Genomic DNA, 14,666 nt, shown 5'->3' with positions numbered 1-14,666 from the left:
TGACATTTTAATACACAAATTCTTATATGTGGCTGATCACTAGGGTTACTTCGTTAGTGTTATAGGGGCTATTCAGTTAGCGTTACAGAGTTAAATCGTCAGTGTTATAGAGGGTATTCGTTCAGTACTATAGGAGATACTTTGTTTTTTTAACAAGCGGCCATATGATGTGGCCAGCCGCACACAAGGTGCACTATTTATAAAATGACATCAGCACATATTTTATTCTAATTTTTTAAACATAAAATAGGACATATATGTCTTGTTATAATTGGTCAATATAAAGCCCAAGATTTCTTGGTAATTGATATGTTTTCCCATTTTTCTCTCCTCTCGCTCAACGCCTCTACCTTCCTCTCTCTAAACGTGATTCTCATCACCAAGTAATAAATTTATTACATTCTTTACTTGTTCCAAAGTATCCAACTTTACCTTAAGAGATCAAAATTATCAATCTTTCCAAAATATTCTCTAATAATCTCTTCTTTCCTTTATATCATCGATTAGTAATTATTTGAATCAATAATCCTGCATTCCAAAACACAGAGAAAATTTTTAAAAAATGGCAAAGTGTTTCAGCTTCACATCAACACGAGACACATGTTACAAATATTCATTCGAAAATGCGGGATTAAAATCGACGACAAAAGATCTAGGACAAGGTACAACAATGCATTGTTGGGCACCAAAAAAGCACAAACAAAACAAACCAAGCCTTGTTTTGTTACATGGTTTAGGTGCTAATGCTATGTGGCAATGGGATTACTTTATATCTCCTTTAATCCCAAAATTTAATGTGTATGTCCCTGATCTTGTCTTCTTTGGTGAGTCTTACACGACTCGGTCTGAGCGGACCGAGTCGTTTCAAGCTCAGTGTGTGATGAAAATGATGGAGGACTTAGGAGTGAAAAAAATGAGTGTTTGTGGGGTTAGTTATGGTGGTTTTGTAGCGTATAGTATGGCTGCTCAGTTTCCTGATGCTATAGAAAAGTTGGTGCTTGTTTGTTCGGGTATTTGTTTGGAAGCTAAAGATATGGATGAAGGGATGTTTAAGGTTAAAAGTGTTGATGATGCTGCCTCTATTTTGTTGCCTCAAACTCCTCAAAAATTGAAGGAGTTGATGAAGCTTTCTTTTTACAAGCCTCAAACTCGTATTCCTAATTGCTTCTTATCTGATTTTATTCAAGTAAGTTCTTTTTTAATTCATTTTTTCACTAGTATTTTATTTTATGTTTGAAAATTGATGATACGAGTACCCTTATGTTTCCTATATGATGTTCCTGGTTATCTCGGTTATAGAATCAAAACTTTGACTAAAATGATCCTATCTGACGTTCTTAATGTCAATTTACTATTCTAACTTGTTCATTTTCTTAAAAAGATGGATTTTATTTACTTTGTTAAAAATAGATCTTGCTTTATATAGGGTTGTTTATTGATCCCCTTTAGCCACTTTTTCATGTTTATTAGTGAGGACTAATTAGGAGGATTATCTTTAACTTTTGGTGAGATTAGATGTGTTACAAGTGGGTGGCTGCAAATGTGTCTATTCGATTATTGTGATACGCTTTCTTTCTTAGAAAGAAATGAAATGAATTAACGCTACATGACAATTGTGTCCAACACAACATGGTTCCGTAATGATTTCTTTATAGATTGGTAGCCTCACCACACAACTCAAGAAAACTAGCTAGGGAACCCTTTGGACAATCGGATTGCAACTTGTCAATGAATTGTCTTCCAAATATTCTTAATTGGTTGTAAGATACTCTGTACTCGTAGTAGATTGTGCCACATGAGATATCAAACATCCGGTAGAGAAGTAAATAAGTTTGGATTTGAGTCAAAATGACATTATTGCAAAACATTATTAATTAAACCAATATATTTTTAGTTACAAGGCAATTGGTCGGCTAATTTTTTTTTGACACTAAGTTCCAAGGTACTTCGTAGTATATAATAGCATGACGATTTCAAGAGTTCACACACCAAAGGGTCCAAGTTTGGTCCCAAGGCCCTTGGAAACAAATTGGGAAGGGGCGGGGGTGGTGGAAGGGAAAGGGGAGTCACTGTACGTGTGAAATCTCTTTATGGCCTATTTAGATTTCGCTATTTTTGAAAAAGAAAGATGATTAGAAATAAAAAAAAAATAAAAAAAAAAAATAAAAAAAAGTTTGTGCATTTTAGTTGATATGTTGTGTAGGAAGTAGTGATTTTATTGTCCCAAAACATGAGTTCTCTTCACTTGTGATACAAATTTGAAGATTGCCAGAGTTTTTCTACTAGCTTTGACCTTGTTTTATTCGAGTTTGGAGTAAAGCTTGAAAACTTACTTAAACTAAACTTCCTTGCATGTTTCATCAGGTGATGTGCACAGAAAATCGGGAGCAAAGGAAACAGTTGATAGAAGCCTTGCATAAGGATAGAAAACTCGCTAACCTTCCTAAGATTAATAAGGTAACCAAATGCACAATTGTATATCTTTCATTGTTGTACTCATCCAAAAAGCTGATCATGTCATTGTTACTCGTGTTGGTGCAGAGCACATTGATCATATGGGGGGAACACGATCAGGTGTTTCCAGTAGAGCTTGCTCACAGACTAAAAAGGTATGCATTCTTAGCTTGTAACATCAAAATTAAATTTTTAGTACATCTCATGTTAACATGTTTGATATACTTATGTGGTCTCTCTTATGATCTATATGTATGTAGGCATATAGGTGAAAGCGCGGAACTAGTCATAGTCAAGAAAGCAGGGCATGCAATCAACATAGAGAAGCCCAAAGTACTATACAAGACCATGAAGAAATTTCTCTTTAATTCAGTTCCAAACTCTGAAAATAACGGCACTAGTAAATAATAATTCAGTTCCAAACTTGGAGGCCATGCCTGGATCATATGTTGTACAATCTTCCCATTAATGGAAGAATGAATTAATTGCCCTTGTAATCACTTATTTAATAGATATAATACACAATTGACAGCAATAAGGTTATACGTATTAATTAATTGCCGCTTGGCCCACATCATATTCAAATTTAGGTTATACTAATACGAGTAGTCTATTTGGTCATCTCTACAAAAGCAATTCCGTATTTCATAGGTTTTTCATATGAACCTTGGCACATCAGTATCATAATAAAGATATCATTAGGTTTCGACTTTAATTTACAATTGAAGGTTTATCACATGATTAACCCAAGCCTGAAAATGAATATGTTGCCAGTGTATAGAATATAGAATATAGAAAGTGAAATTCTTTATCAGCAAAAGGAGAGGAGTGCTCATAATTGGTCTACCTGCTGTAGCCTGTATTGCTGCATGCATAAATCTGGACAATGGAGTCTCTAACCAGGTTGCTCACAGGCACCTTGGTTAGCGAGGCGTGGCTCAATTTAGCCAGATATGCGTGCCCGGGTTAGGGTCCTATTGAAACCCTTTTTAAGCCCAAAACTTTGATGCTATGATTCCCAAGCTAAGCACACTTCAGAACATATATCTTAAATTGAGATTTGCTCGAAGGCAATAATGCATGATTGACAGTAATGTTGATTATGTTTGTACCAGAAAGCTAAGGATCGAAAGAGGATCAAAATCAGAAAACAATAATCAAATAAATTCATCAATCAACATACATCTCACACATAAAGATAATAGAACCCACAATCAAAGTTGTATCTAACATTTTGCTTTCTAGCACTCGTCAAATATTAATTTCTTGTAAAATTTGAGATTACCATACGATAGGAAAGGATTAAATTGTTAGCTTGAAACGACGATCCAAAATTCACTAGAGAGATGGCTATTTAACAAGAAAGCAAGAGACTTCAGTTTCTTTCCATCCATAATCTAGGAAATGATTGTGGCCTATCCAAGATCCTTAACTTGAGGAGAAAATGTGCGATAATCCCACATAAGAACCCAAGTGACGCCCCTGAACCTACTAGGGTTACAGCAGTCACCAAAAGCATAACAAAGGCCTCGGCTTTCGTGTTCATATCCCTACAAGCCATAGCGAGCTCTAGGCCAGCAAATAAAAGTAACACCCCTAAGACTCCGACAGGAAATTGGTCTAATATTTTGACAATAGAACTCCCCAAAACAACACCAATTACCAATTTTCCATTCCCAAAAGGGCTACACACCCGCCACTCCTCCCCCCAAACTTATATTGGCCCGCGAGACCTCCAGCTCCGTGGCAAGTCGGTATGGCACCAAACCAACACCCAACTAAGTTCATCATTCCAACAGTCACAGAAAGTGATGTTGCCGAGAAATCCTTCCCCGGAAAAAGGTCTGATGACAACTTACAAACCGCAATAACTGAGTTTAACACAGATAATGGCAATTGTGGAATTGTACCTTGGATGAACCCTTGTTTCCAAGACTCTTTAGAGATGTTTATAACATGAATAGGAGAAGGTCCAAATTTAAAACCCTTGAACACTTCTTTAGGTCCACTTGCAAATGTCAAAATTACCCCTAACAAGAAGATCATAACAGCACTAGGAAGTGAATACAAAACCCTCCTAAAACCCTTACTTTCCAAACCCCCCCTCCTCTCTATCTCATCACAACCACCAGCACCGGCCACGCGTTCGCCACTTGATTCCAAGTCACACCCACCACTCTGTCTATCCTCTCCAGCCCCATTTACAAGAATGATAAAAAAAATGCACAAACAATAGCCAACAACAAACCATCCAAACCCAACCAAGGCCTGTCACCTACACTCTTAGACTTAGCAAAATCCTGCTCTTTTGTTATATACTTAACAGCAGCCATTGCAAATTTCAACCCTTGTGAAACCTGAATCCCTCTAACAACAGATAAAGGAATTAACAGATAAAAAAGCTGCATCAATTGTGTTACACCTAAAACAAATAAAATTCCGGCAGTACAAATTCCTGCTGCCATAACCTCTGGAATTCCAAAATCTGGATTAGCAATAGCAACTGCTGCGATTGATTTCATAGGCTGAACCGGCATCGGTATGCCATAGATTGCACCAGTAACAATGTTGTAAATACCTGTAAAGATAAGGGTGGTACCCAAATCAAGATTTCTTGACAATGTTAAGGCCAACACTATTGGGATATAAGTGCCCAAATCTCCCATTGCAGCATTCAATTCCCCCATTTTGACCTGAAACTGAGGTTTTCTTTAAGGGTGCCCCAGAAATTGTAGGAAAATTTCTGGTGAATTGGGTCTGGAGTTGGGTTTTCATGGATTTGATGGTTTAAGTTTTCTGAAAGTTGCTGATGAATTTGGGGTTCCATCTGATATTTTTGTTGAGAAAGAACACTTTTTTGTTGTTATTTATATGAGTTTAAAAATGTAATCTTTATTTGTCTTTTAGAGGTATCAGGGGTCATTTATGTTGGGATTGGACCTATAAAATAAGGGCTGATGTGAGTCCTAATCTTGTGGGGGAGGTGATTTCTGAATTTGATGGAGACTTCATTGGTAGTTCTTTTTTTGGAGAAATGATGTTTGTGAAATATATTCTATATTCTCCACTGCATGAGTATTCAATTGCGTTTGGCTTCAATTCAGAAGACAATTTGAATACTTATTGTTTCATTTTTGCCATTTGTTTTATTCCCTCTGTTTTATTTTTTGGTGCAAATGTCAACTTCTTTGATAGAGATGGACTTGTTTTTGAACGATTGATAGAGATGGACTTAAATTAGGGATAAGATGCCATTTAAATGTTGATTGGCACCTTGTTTGTGGGGCCTCTATACACAGGTTATGTTCACGCACACGTCTCATAGAAAAACCCCAGATGTAACTTATATTAGATTTAGACGAATTTATAATTAGATATTTGATCTTGTACATTTAAACTTGCTGACATTTACTTCATTTTCAGTCTTTATTAAGTACATTATCCACTAAAATATGCAGTACAGAAACAAGGGTCAACGGTAGCATCATCTAGAACTAATGAAATTATATATGACAGAACCGTGAAAAAATAAAATAAAATGATGACACAGGAAAGGAAAAGACAGAGTTAAAGAATGTTCAGTCTGTTTCTATATACTTTGAAATAATACGATACCCCGTATACAACATACATAGTTTACATTTATTCAACAGCACATATCTGACTTCATATCTCAAGAAAAATGTTTAAGTTTCCCGCCCGCATTCAACACGGTAAGATGTAATGTAATAAATTAGCTATCAGCAATTTCCCTTCTCCTCCTATCCCCAAAAAGAATACAAGTTTAGTATCTCTATAGTCTATACATTAGTTAAGAATCAAACAGAGGCACAGAAATATCTCTGTCTTCCCATATAGTCCTTAATAACCACAACAACATAATCAAACCAAACACTATCAGACTATACTATGAAAGAGGAACGATATCATATGTTCATACTTTGTCCCCTGGAAAGGGCTTACGGCATATGAGTACTCTCTCATCAATGTTTGCTTCCACATCTACAGTCCGGGCATCCCATCTAAATCTTGTCGCAAGTGTTCTAGCTAGTTCAATCATTGAAGGTGTGTCACGGAATATAACCCAACCCTGGGAAGGGAAAATTTTCAGTACCAGTGGACAGTAGCCAAATTTTTTAAGTTGAGGTAATAGCAAGAAAAACATATAATCATCACCACGACTCATAATTAAAAAAGCACATTCAGCATACCTCTGGACGAAGGAGTCTGTCTATGTCTAAGAAGAGATCAAGCATTGTGCACTTCTGATGCTGATGTGGCTCAAGTGACAGCAGTCCAAAAGCATGGATCATATCATAAGTTCTTGGGTATGATGGAAAAGCTTCACACCTTGAATCAAAAAAAGATTGCAGTCAGAATTTTCAAACAGGATCATTAAAATCAATTTTGCACAGTGAATCCACAAATCAGTCTCGGCAATAATGAGTCATAAAGGGCATACTATCAAATGTGAGTTATGTATATGGTTATGGTTTGTAAAGAGGAGATTCCCTATTGCATATCAACAAAGAAGTTTTCATCACAACAAAGGTTAGCACCTACCAATTATGGGATGTGCCTATAAATCCTCTGTCATGGATTAAGGGGAGTGAGTTAGCTGCAGTCGTAGGAACCACATTCATGACCCACAGATTTTTCCCAGCTTCCAGCAAGGCATGATTAAATCCACCAAACTGAGCATTCATATCCAATACATTCCTAAGCATGTTAAAAGGTGGAGAAGGGTCCTCGTCACCAGGTCTCTTCGGATGGTCAGAGAATATCTGGGGTGACAATAAAGACCAATATTCCTGAATTGCTGACTTCCACTTTAGGGAGTCCGCAGAAAATACTTCGGGAAGGACACCTATTAGATATAAAGAAATGCTCAGTGATGATTCTGATGAAACAACATTGCATCGACCTAAGGATTATATATTATAAAAGGAAGAGTTTGAAAACATACCATACATCCTAATTTCACTAGAATTTAGACTTGCTCTAGAGGGCCAAGCTGTGCGCTGTTTAATTGGAATCCATCTTTCACTACGAGTTCCGCCTATGCATAGATGGAGGGGTTGATAGTACGGAGATTCAACATCATACTTCTTCTCACAGATAGGAGGGTTTGAACTATGCTTCCTGGATTAAACACAAGACAAAAACGTAAAAAGATCAACTAAAGCATGAAAATTTTACACGGTAAAAGTCATGTTTTCCCATCTAATTACTCACTGCAACTCTATTGTGAAATATCCTTCTTAGAGACAGAGAAATTACTTGTGAGCATAACAATTTCTGTGAGTGGTCTTTCTCCAGATAACTGTATCATCTTGCGGTGATAGCATATCCCAGCATAGACTTTCTGCAAATTGAAGGACAAATTGCCACTTTTTTTGGTTTTCATTGGTTTCATGTGATCCATGCATACCAGCAACTGGTGAAGTCCAGACAAAATACCCTCCCGGCTTCAGAAGTCGGTCAGCTTCAACCAGAAAAATCCCATCTGCATAACAAGGCATATTAGGTCCTTTTTCATCCAAGGAGTCTACTCTTCGGAGTTTTTTTTTGGCCAGGGGAAGGGGTTAATGATTACCTTTTTCATCCCAGTTAATACCACATCTAGCACAATGCAACATGTCAAAAGAAAGTGATGAGAAAGGCAGCCGCTTTGAACTGAAGGACGCAATCATTGCAGGGAGACCTCTTTCAAGTGTTAACTGAACTTGACTACCAGAAGGTTCATAATTTGCAATACACATTGTCAACAAATTTCGTGAGAAGAGATGGGCGCCAAAACTACCATAGCCACACCCAATATCCAAAACAGATCTTATCTGAAAGACAAAAGAATAACAGAAAAAGTTAAAATTATAGGGCATGAATCTGTTCATATTGGACTAACAGCCAAAAGTTAAGAGTCAGCCATAAAAATTTGTTTAAAATTTTCCTCAGCTACACAGAGAAAGAGAAGTGATTACATTATAGCTAGAAAGGTATTGGTATCAGTAATGCAGTTTAACAATCTTTCATATACCGATTAAGTCAATCATTAGTAACTAAGACTGGGTGGAAATTTACATTCAATCGAACACCTTGCAACTGTGAAGACTTGAAAGCAAATACGATACTGCAAGATACATTCAAGATGTTTATCATTGATCAGTGTTGGCCACAATATTGAAGTTTACATCCTCTCCAACATATAAAACATATCGTTTGAAATTAAATTCCAGCTATAGAAAAAACCAAAGTTACATGCTTAATCATCGAAAGAAAACTAATCACATTTTTCAACTTACTCTTTACTGCAGACAAAGGAGTTTTCCTTCTAAAAATTCAAGCAAATCTTATAAGATTTGACTTGAGAGGAAGTATTACTAAAATACAGCAGAAATTTTGATAGCTACGATATTGTGGGGAATAGGGATAAGAACTTACTCCTGCTTGATTGAAGTCAGACACACTTCTGAGGCCAATCATGTCTGCAATTTGATGTGAGTAGTCGTCAACTCCATCAAACATGAGAGAGTCTGAACGAAATGATATCTGGCCTTCTTCCAACATCATCAACCTGCAACACATGGTATAGGACATAAATACGCTTCACGAAAGACTGATTGTAAGCTATGTAGACTGGAAACATGAAATGATGCCCCTGTCCCCACTAACCTCTTTGTCACGGCTCCAGAAGTCAAAACCTCTTGAGCAGAAATCTTCACATTAGCATACCAAATCACATCCCTACCAGAAGGCCACCTAAGAGGCAACCTATAATTCCTAGGTGGAAGAACCACGCAATTCAGCCTCAAACCCCTTTCACACTGACGTTCCAAGTAGGAGTTCCCGGTATTTTCAGAAGTGTTAAAGCAAGGCACATAATTTTCATACTCCTGAGAGCAAAACTCAACTTCTTTGACCCTTGAGGACCCAAGAGAAAGCTCTTGAATATCTGAAAAGTCAGAAATGAGCTGTTCTTGGAGCTGTAGCCACCAGTAACCACCAGCAAAATTATCTACGAGTAATGGTTTATTCGTGATAGAAACCATCCGTCTAATTGATGTAAGAAGCACAAAGAATGCTACTATAGCTACAACTAGCTTAAGAACAAAACTAAACAAATTATGCTGCAATTTTCCTTTTCCATTCACACCACCAACTTTTTCTACTCCAAAACAATGATCATCAACTGCATTACATACATAATCAGAAATGCTCGCCTTACACGAATCGCCTTTCTCTTTGTCTTTCTTCCTTGCTATACCATTCTCTAAGTCACTAACAGCAAGGTCAGCCTCCCGTAATCGTCCACTGGATCCGGCTCGATTGTGTGGACCTACCATTGATCAGTAATTATTCTCCTAAAGAACTAATCTGGTACTCTCCAGAGCTGATAATCCTACCAAAAGCTGAAAAACAGAAAAAAGCAAACTTTCCTGTACTTCAGTAATGATCTGATAGTTGAATTGATCCAGTTCATATATTCTGAATAACTAAGTATTAAATAGCATCATATAAACCCTAAATCGTCTAAATATGTAGCAATTCAAAAGTTGAACTTGTTGATTCCAAGTTATGAATCATCTTACTCTAAAAAATGGGAATTTGTTGGATTTTGATTCTAACAAGCTTACTCCAAAAACAAAAGCAAATTAGCAGATTAGCAACAAGTAGAAGTAAATAATTCAACAATTAAAATTTATATAAGTTAGATCAAATCAAATGTGGGAAGATTTAAGTAGATCAAATTATAAATTAGTAAATGAGCAAAAGTAAAGTTGCAGTGATTAAATTAGTATTGAGGTAGTTAACAAGATCTCAAATTTGGTATGGAAAAATAAACGACAATGAAGAAGGATGAAGAAGAAACCTGTAGTTTTAAAAAGACGTTAAAGAAGTCAGAGACGGTGCAATGGTCGCGCTCTTATGAAAAGTCGGCAGTCGCTACGCTAGTGTTCAGCACCAGAAGTTGTATATAATGACTGGGTGTGAATTTATGATTTGTGATTTCTATTACTCCGTACTTTTGTTTCGAGAAAATATAACTTTATATCACATAAATATAACTACGTGTGGCAGACTGGCAGTCGATCTAATAATCACTCACCGATTAAGTAACCCTTGATTAAGTAATCCCTGTTCGATCGAGTTATCTCTAATCAAGTAACTCTGAGCATACGATATAATCAGCCACATATAAAACTTTGTGTAAGTACAAAATAAATATTAATTGTGCGTCAATTTTGAAAATAATGTTAATTGTGTAAATGAATCAACAACTTTTCATTATATGTAGATATTATAATTGTTGATTTTATTACGAAAATGGCATGCCGCTAGCTGAATAAAGTTGTTGATATGTTTGCAAATTACCATTTTTTCGGTTGTTTAAATTACATGCTAAGTTAGCATATACGGAAGATAAAAAATAAACTAAAATAAATAAAAAGTAATCATTAAAACTAACAACCGAAAAAGTGGCAATTTATTTTCAATATTAATTTTGGACATTAATATCTTTTGTTAAATATGGAAGAGAAATAAAGAGAGATAGGAGAGAAATTGAGGAGAGAATAAATCAGACTATCTTGTTCCACAGAGTGGGGGATATATATACATACAATATAACTAGGGTTTGCTTAGATAACAATAAACCCTAAATCTAAAATATTCCGAAATGATAGAAGAAGGGTAATGGATATCCACACAATATTTCATAACATTAGTATTCTATTAATTGTTAATTTTTCTAACTGGTAAATAAATTAGATGATTGAAGCATTTATGCAAACTTGATCATTAAACATTTAAAACTACTTGTATTTGGTAGTACACTGATAATTCCTAGTAAATGGGAGGCAGATCTAGGTTCTCTGTCGTAATTTATTCTTCACATGTTGCGCATTAAAGACACTCGCAACATTGCCGGAGTATAAATTTTCAATTCCAAAGCTTACCAGTTCAAGAATTCTGCTGAAAAGCAAAATGAATTTTAAAAAAATTGGGGTGAGAGAGGCTCGAACTCTCGACCTCAGGATTACTCAGAAGCTATGAGACCTACGCGCTAGCCAACTGCGCCACCACCCCTTTTGTTATTCTAACTTGCAAATTTTAATACTGGTACCATATCTAATGTTTTGGTTTTGCATGTTTCAGTAATTTTAAATTTTAATTGAGTATCTATACAAAATTAATATTTGATATATAATACTAATACATAGTACGGAGTATTACACAATCTTGTACAATACCACGTAAAAATCAATAATAGAAAAATTCATGGTGCATTCGCATATTTTATACACACATCACATAACAAACCGGTCTTATAGTTCAAATTATGAATATAATCTCACTAGTTCGTCACTGAACTAGGCTAAACATACATTTTTTTTAACTAATCGATGCATTCACTATGAAGAGCCTCTTTGATAAGCCTCTCAAAATCATCAAAGGATGAACCTCCAACATCGGTAGCCTCCTCAGCTCTTTCTTGCCAACCCAAAGCATTTTTTCTTAATTTCTCCCCTTTCTTTCCATCCATCACTTCTCTAACCAAATCCTGAATCTCCTTTCTCTTAACCTCTTGATTCACCTCAAGCCCAACCCCCCACTCATCTTCCAAACACGCGTACCTACAATTCGTGGGTTGCTCAAAAAAGAACGGCCAACAAATAATAGGCAAACCACCTCTACATACAGCCTCGAGCAAAGAATTCCACCCACAATGTGTCAAGAAAACACCAACCGCGGGATGAACCAACACTTGCTCTTGTGGACACCAACTCACCACCAATCCTCTATCCCTAACCTCATCAAAAAATTCCTTAGGCAACAACTCTGATTCCTCCATACTAACAACATCCGGACGTAGGACCCACAAGAATGGGTGCTTGCTTTTGGCTAAACCCCATGCAAATTCCACAACATTTTCCTTAGACATTGTAGTAACACTACCATAGTTTACATACACAACTGATTTGGGCTTCCTTTGGGCCAACCACTCAAGACATTGTATATCATCTTTCCATAAAGTGGGCCGAAATGACTTTAATGGGCTTTCAGGGACATGTTTTTGCTCTAGTATTTGAAGTGGCCCAATTGTGTAGATTTGAGGGGATATATTGGATTTAATGGCCTCTAAAACTCGTTGTTCGAATGAATCGAAAGTGTTGAATATTAGGGCCGATGCTTTGAGACAGCTTTGAACTTGTTCTTTTTGAAATGTGAAAAGAATTTCATCTTCATCTGTAATTCTCATAAGAGAAGGAAGATCTCCAAGGCGCATGTTCTCCATGCCTGGTATCCAATTCACTGGCGTGTTTAAGGTTCCATCGTGCTTGTAATTTTCATCTACGACCATCACAAAATAAAAATTAGACTGATTTACTATATTAATCCAAATTTAGTTCTCACATTTAGTAAACTTTCTTAGACGTTGAGTAATTCACAACTTTAATACTATATGATTGTGAAATTGATAAGATGTTGAAATGCGTATAGTTTTGAAAACCATAAAATAAATCGGTTGCAATTATATGAAACGTGCTGTCGGACATAGCCTAATATTTAATTTAAATTAGCAGTGTGTATTTTAAGCTCTTTGGCCTCCATGTGAAGAAAAGTAACAAAAAGAACTCCATAGGAACAATCATTAAGGTTGCATATGAAATGTTAAAATAAATTATCAGATTCTTATCATATCTTCGTGTAATATCATTAAATATTTCAAACATGTTTTTCAATACCATTTTGCATCTTATCATGATTGTGATATGCAAAAGACTTATGCACTATACAACAAAATAAGGTTGAATCACCACCACTACATACACATTATCTATAGTACTCCACCTTATCTATAGTACTATTACCCTATTACTATACAGTCCTAACAAATTAGTAAAACACTTTATCATTCCTAGTTATTATTTGTTGGAATCTTGAATCATTAATTACTGACTAATTATTATTAATCGTAATCACAAATCGTTAATTACTGATAAATAGATTAACACGATGGTTCTAGATCATGCAATAATCACGAGAGTCAATTAATTAAATAGACCAACCTTTAAAGGGAATAATTCCCCTTTCAAGAAGTTGAGGATAATAAAGATAACCCAAGAAACCACAAGCAGAGGCAGTCCATAATTGGATACCCGGAACACCAATCTCTCTAGCAGCTTCAACAACACCACCCAACAACCCATCAGAAATGACACATGTCACAGGAAGAACACCGGTCTTGGCTCGTACCCTCGCCAAGAGCTCACGTGAAGCAGGCAAACAATTGTCACGTAGAGCATAACATAGAGTAGGAGGGTCTTGGGTTGCATCACGATCAGACGGTGGTAATCCATCATCCATACTTTCAAACTTGAAATCAGGAAAACAGCTGACCCACTCATCATCATCCGACGATGATGAGCCCTTGTTGGCCTTGATCAGACGGTTGTGATTGAAGTGGGTATTGACGAAGGTTATGTAGAAGCCTCTAGAATGAAGAAGTTTGGCTAATTGCATCATAGGAATTAAATGACCTTGTGCTGGAAAAGCTACGCATACTGCATGAGGCTTGTTATTCATATTTACTAACAATATAATTTTATGGTTGTTAAAGTTTTGAGGGTTCTTTAGCTTAGATTTATTCACTATTTATGACTTTATGTATATATATACTTGTAGACTGTAGCATATCAAAGATTGTTGCACATCAATAATAATGGACTATGATAAAAATAATTAGGGTCGTTTTGACTCTAATATATAATATAATTTCAGCTTAATCACGACGTTTCTAAAGTCATGTTTGAATCTCCTTTCCTCTATGTCGTCATCTAAATTATAACTAGCTAGTTTTAATTTCCTTAACATTAGTCTTTTTTTAGTGTAATTGTTGTCGATTGTTGACGATTGACACAAATCATTGCCGCATGATTTTAATATTGATAGACATCAGCCGCCTACTCAATAAGATGTGTATAGGGTAGATCCAAATTAATTCAAACCGAAATGATAATATATGGATATAAAGATCCAGGTTGAATCAAACCCAGTTAAACAGATTATAACCGGTTGTATAACTAAAATTGTAATACAAAGTATTATCTTTAACAGTTTAACTGCTGTATATCTTTTGGTCTTCATATGGTCCAAAAGTGACATCAATAATGGGAAGACAAGTTTGATACGAAGGTCTAAGTATTAAA

At 35.9% G+C, this 14,666-nt stretch overlaps 4 protein-coding genes and 1 non-coding gene across 6 annotated transcripts; 1 reads left to right on the top strand and 4 right to left on the bottom strand.

The window, feature by feature from the left end:
* The first annotated feature begins 290 nt into the window (after positions 1-290).
* Positions 291-3,005, top strand: LOC110718318 (monoacylglycerol lipase ABHD6-like). Its single transcript, XM_021897163.1, has 4 exons — positions 291-1,186; positions 2,365-2,457; positions 2,542-2,609; positions 2,715-3,005. The coding sequence occupies exons 1-4, from the start codon at positions 563-565 to the stop codon at positions 2,860-2,862; spliced, it is 933 nt and encodes a 310-aa protein (XP_021752855.1). The 5' UTR covers positions 291-562; the 3' UTR covers positions 2,863-3,005.
* A 596-nt stretch (positions 3,006-3,601) lies between these two features.
* LOC110718317 (molybdate transporter 1-like) lies at positions 3,602-5,265 on the bottom strand. Its single transcript, XM_021897161.1, is given in 3 exon segments — positions 3,602-4,128; positions 4,131-4,674; positions 4,677-5,265. Coding segments are annotated over 3 exon segments (1,308 nt in total). The 5' UTR covers positions 5,142-5,265; the 3' UTR covers positions 3,602-3,829.
* A 756-nt stretch (positions 5,266-6,021) lies between these two features.
* On the bottom strand, positions 6,022-10,486 carry LOC110718316 (probable pectin methyltransferase QUA2). 2 transcript variants are annotated; one of them, XM_021897160.1, is made up of 9 exons: positions 10,325-10,486; positions 9,127-9,885; positions 8,896-9,028; positions 8,051-8,291; positions 7,735-7,960; positions 7,421-7,596; positions 7,018-7,321; positions 6,666-6,804; positions 6,022-6,544 (listed from the first exon to the last, which is right to left on the bottom strand). In XM_021897160.1, exons 2-9 carry the CDS (start codon positions 9,795-9,797, stop codon positions 6,389-6,391), a joined length of 2,046 nt encoding a protein of 681 aa, XP_021752852.1. In that variant the 5' UTR covers positions 9,798-9,885; positions 10,325-10,486; the 3' UTR covers positions 6,022-6,388. The 2 variants fall into 2 exon arrangements, with proteins under 2 accessions (XP_021752852.1, XP_021752851.1); XM_021897159.1 differs by having other exon boundaries at positions 9,127-9,863.
* Positions 10,487-11,456: 970 nt separating this feature from the next.
* Positions 11,457-11,541, bottom strand: TRNAM-CAU. The gene is given in 2 exon segments: positions 11,457-11,492; positions 11,504-11,541. It is a non-coding gene; the product is annotated as a tRNA-Met (tRNA).
* A 168-nt stretch (positions 11,542-11,709) lies between these two features.
* On the bottom strand, positions 11,710-14,198 carry LOC110717945 (linamarin synthase 2-like). The gene is made up of 2 exons (XM_021896743.1): positions 13,527-14,198; positions 11,710-12,807 (listed from the first exon to the last, which is right to left on the bottom strand). The coding sequence occupies exons 1-2, from the start codon at positions 14,041-14,043 to the stop codon at positions 11,852-11,854; spliced, it is 1,473 nt and encodes a 490-aa protein (XP_021752435.1). The 5' UTR covers positions 14,044-14,198; the 3' UTR covers positions 11,710-11,851.
* Between the last annotated feature and the right edge of the window lie 468 nt (positions 14,199-14,666).

The sequence above is a fragment of the Chenopodium quinoa genome, unplaced genomic scaffold (genome assembly GCF_001683475.1).
Source record: "Chenopodium quinoa cultivar QQ74 unplaced genomic scaffold, ASM168347v1, whole genome shotgun sequence".
Lineage (NCBI taxonomy): Eukaryota > Viridiplantae > Streptophyta > Magnoliopsida > Caryophyllales > Amaranthaceae > Chenopodium > Chenopodium quinoa.
This window is presented reverse-complemented; position numbering and strand designations above follow the sequence as displayed.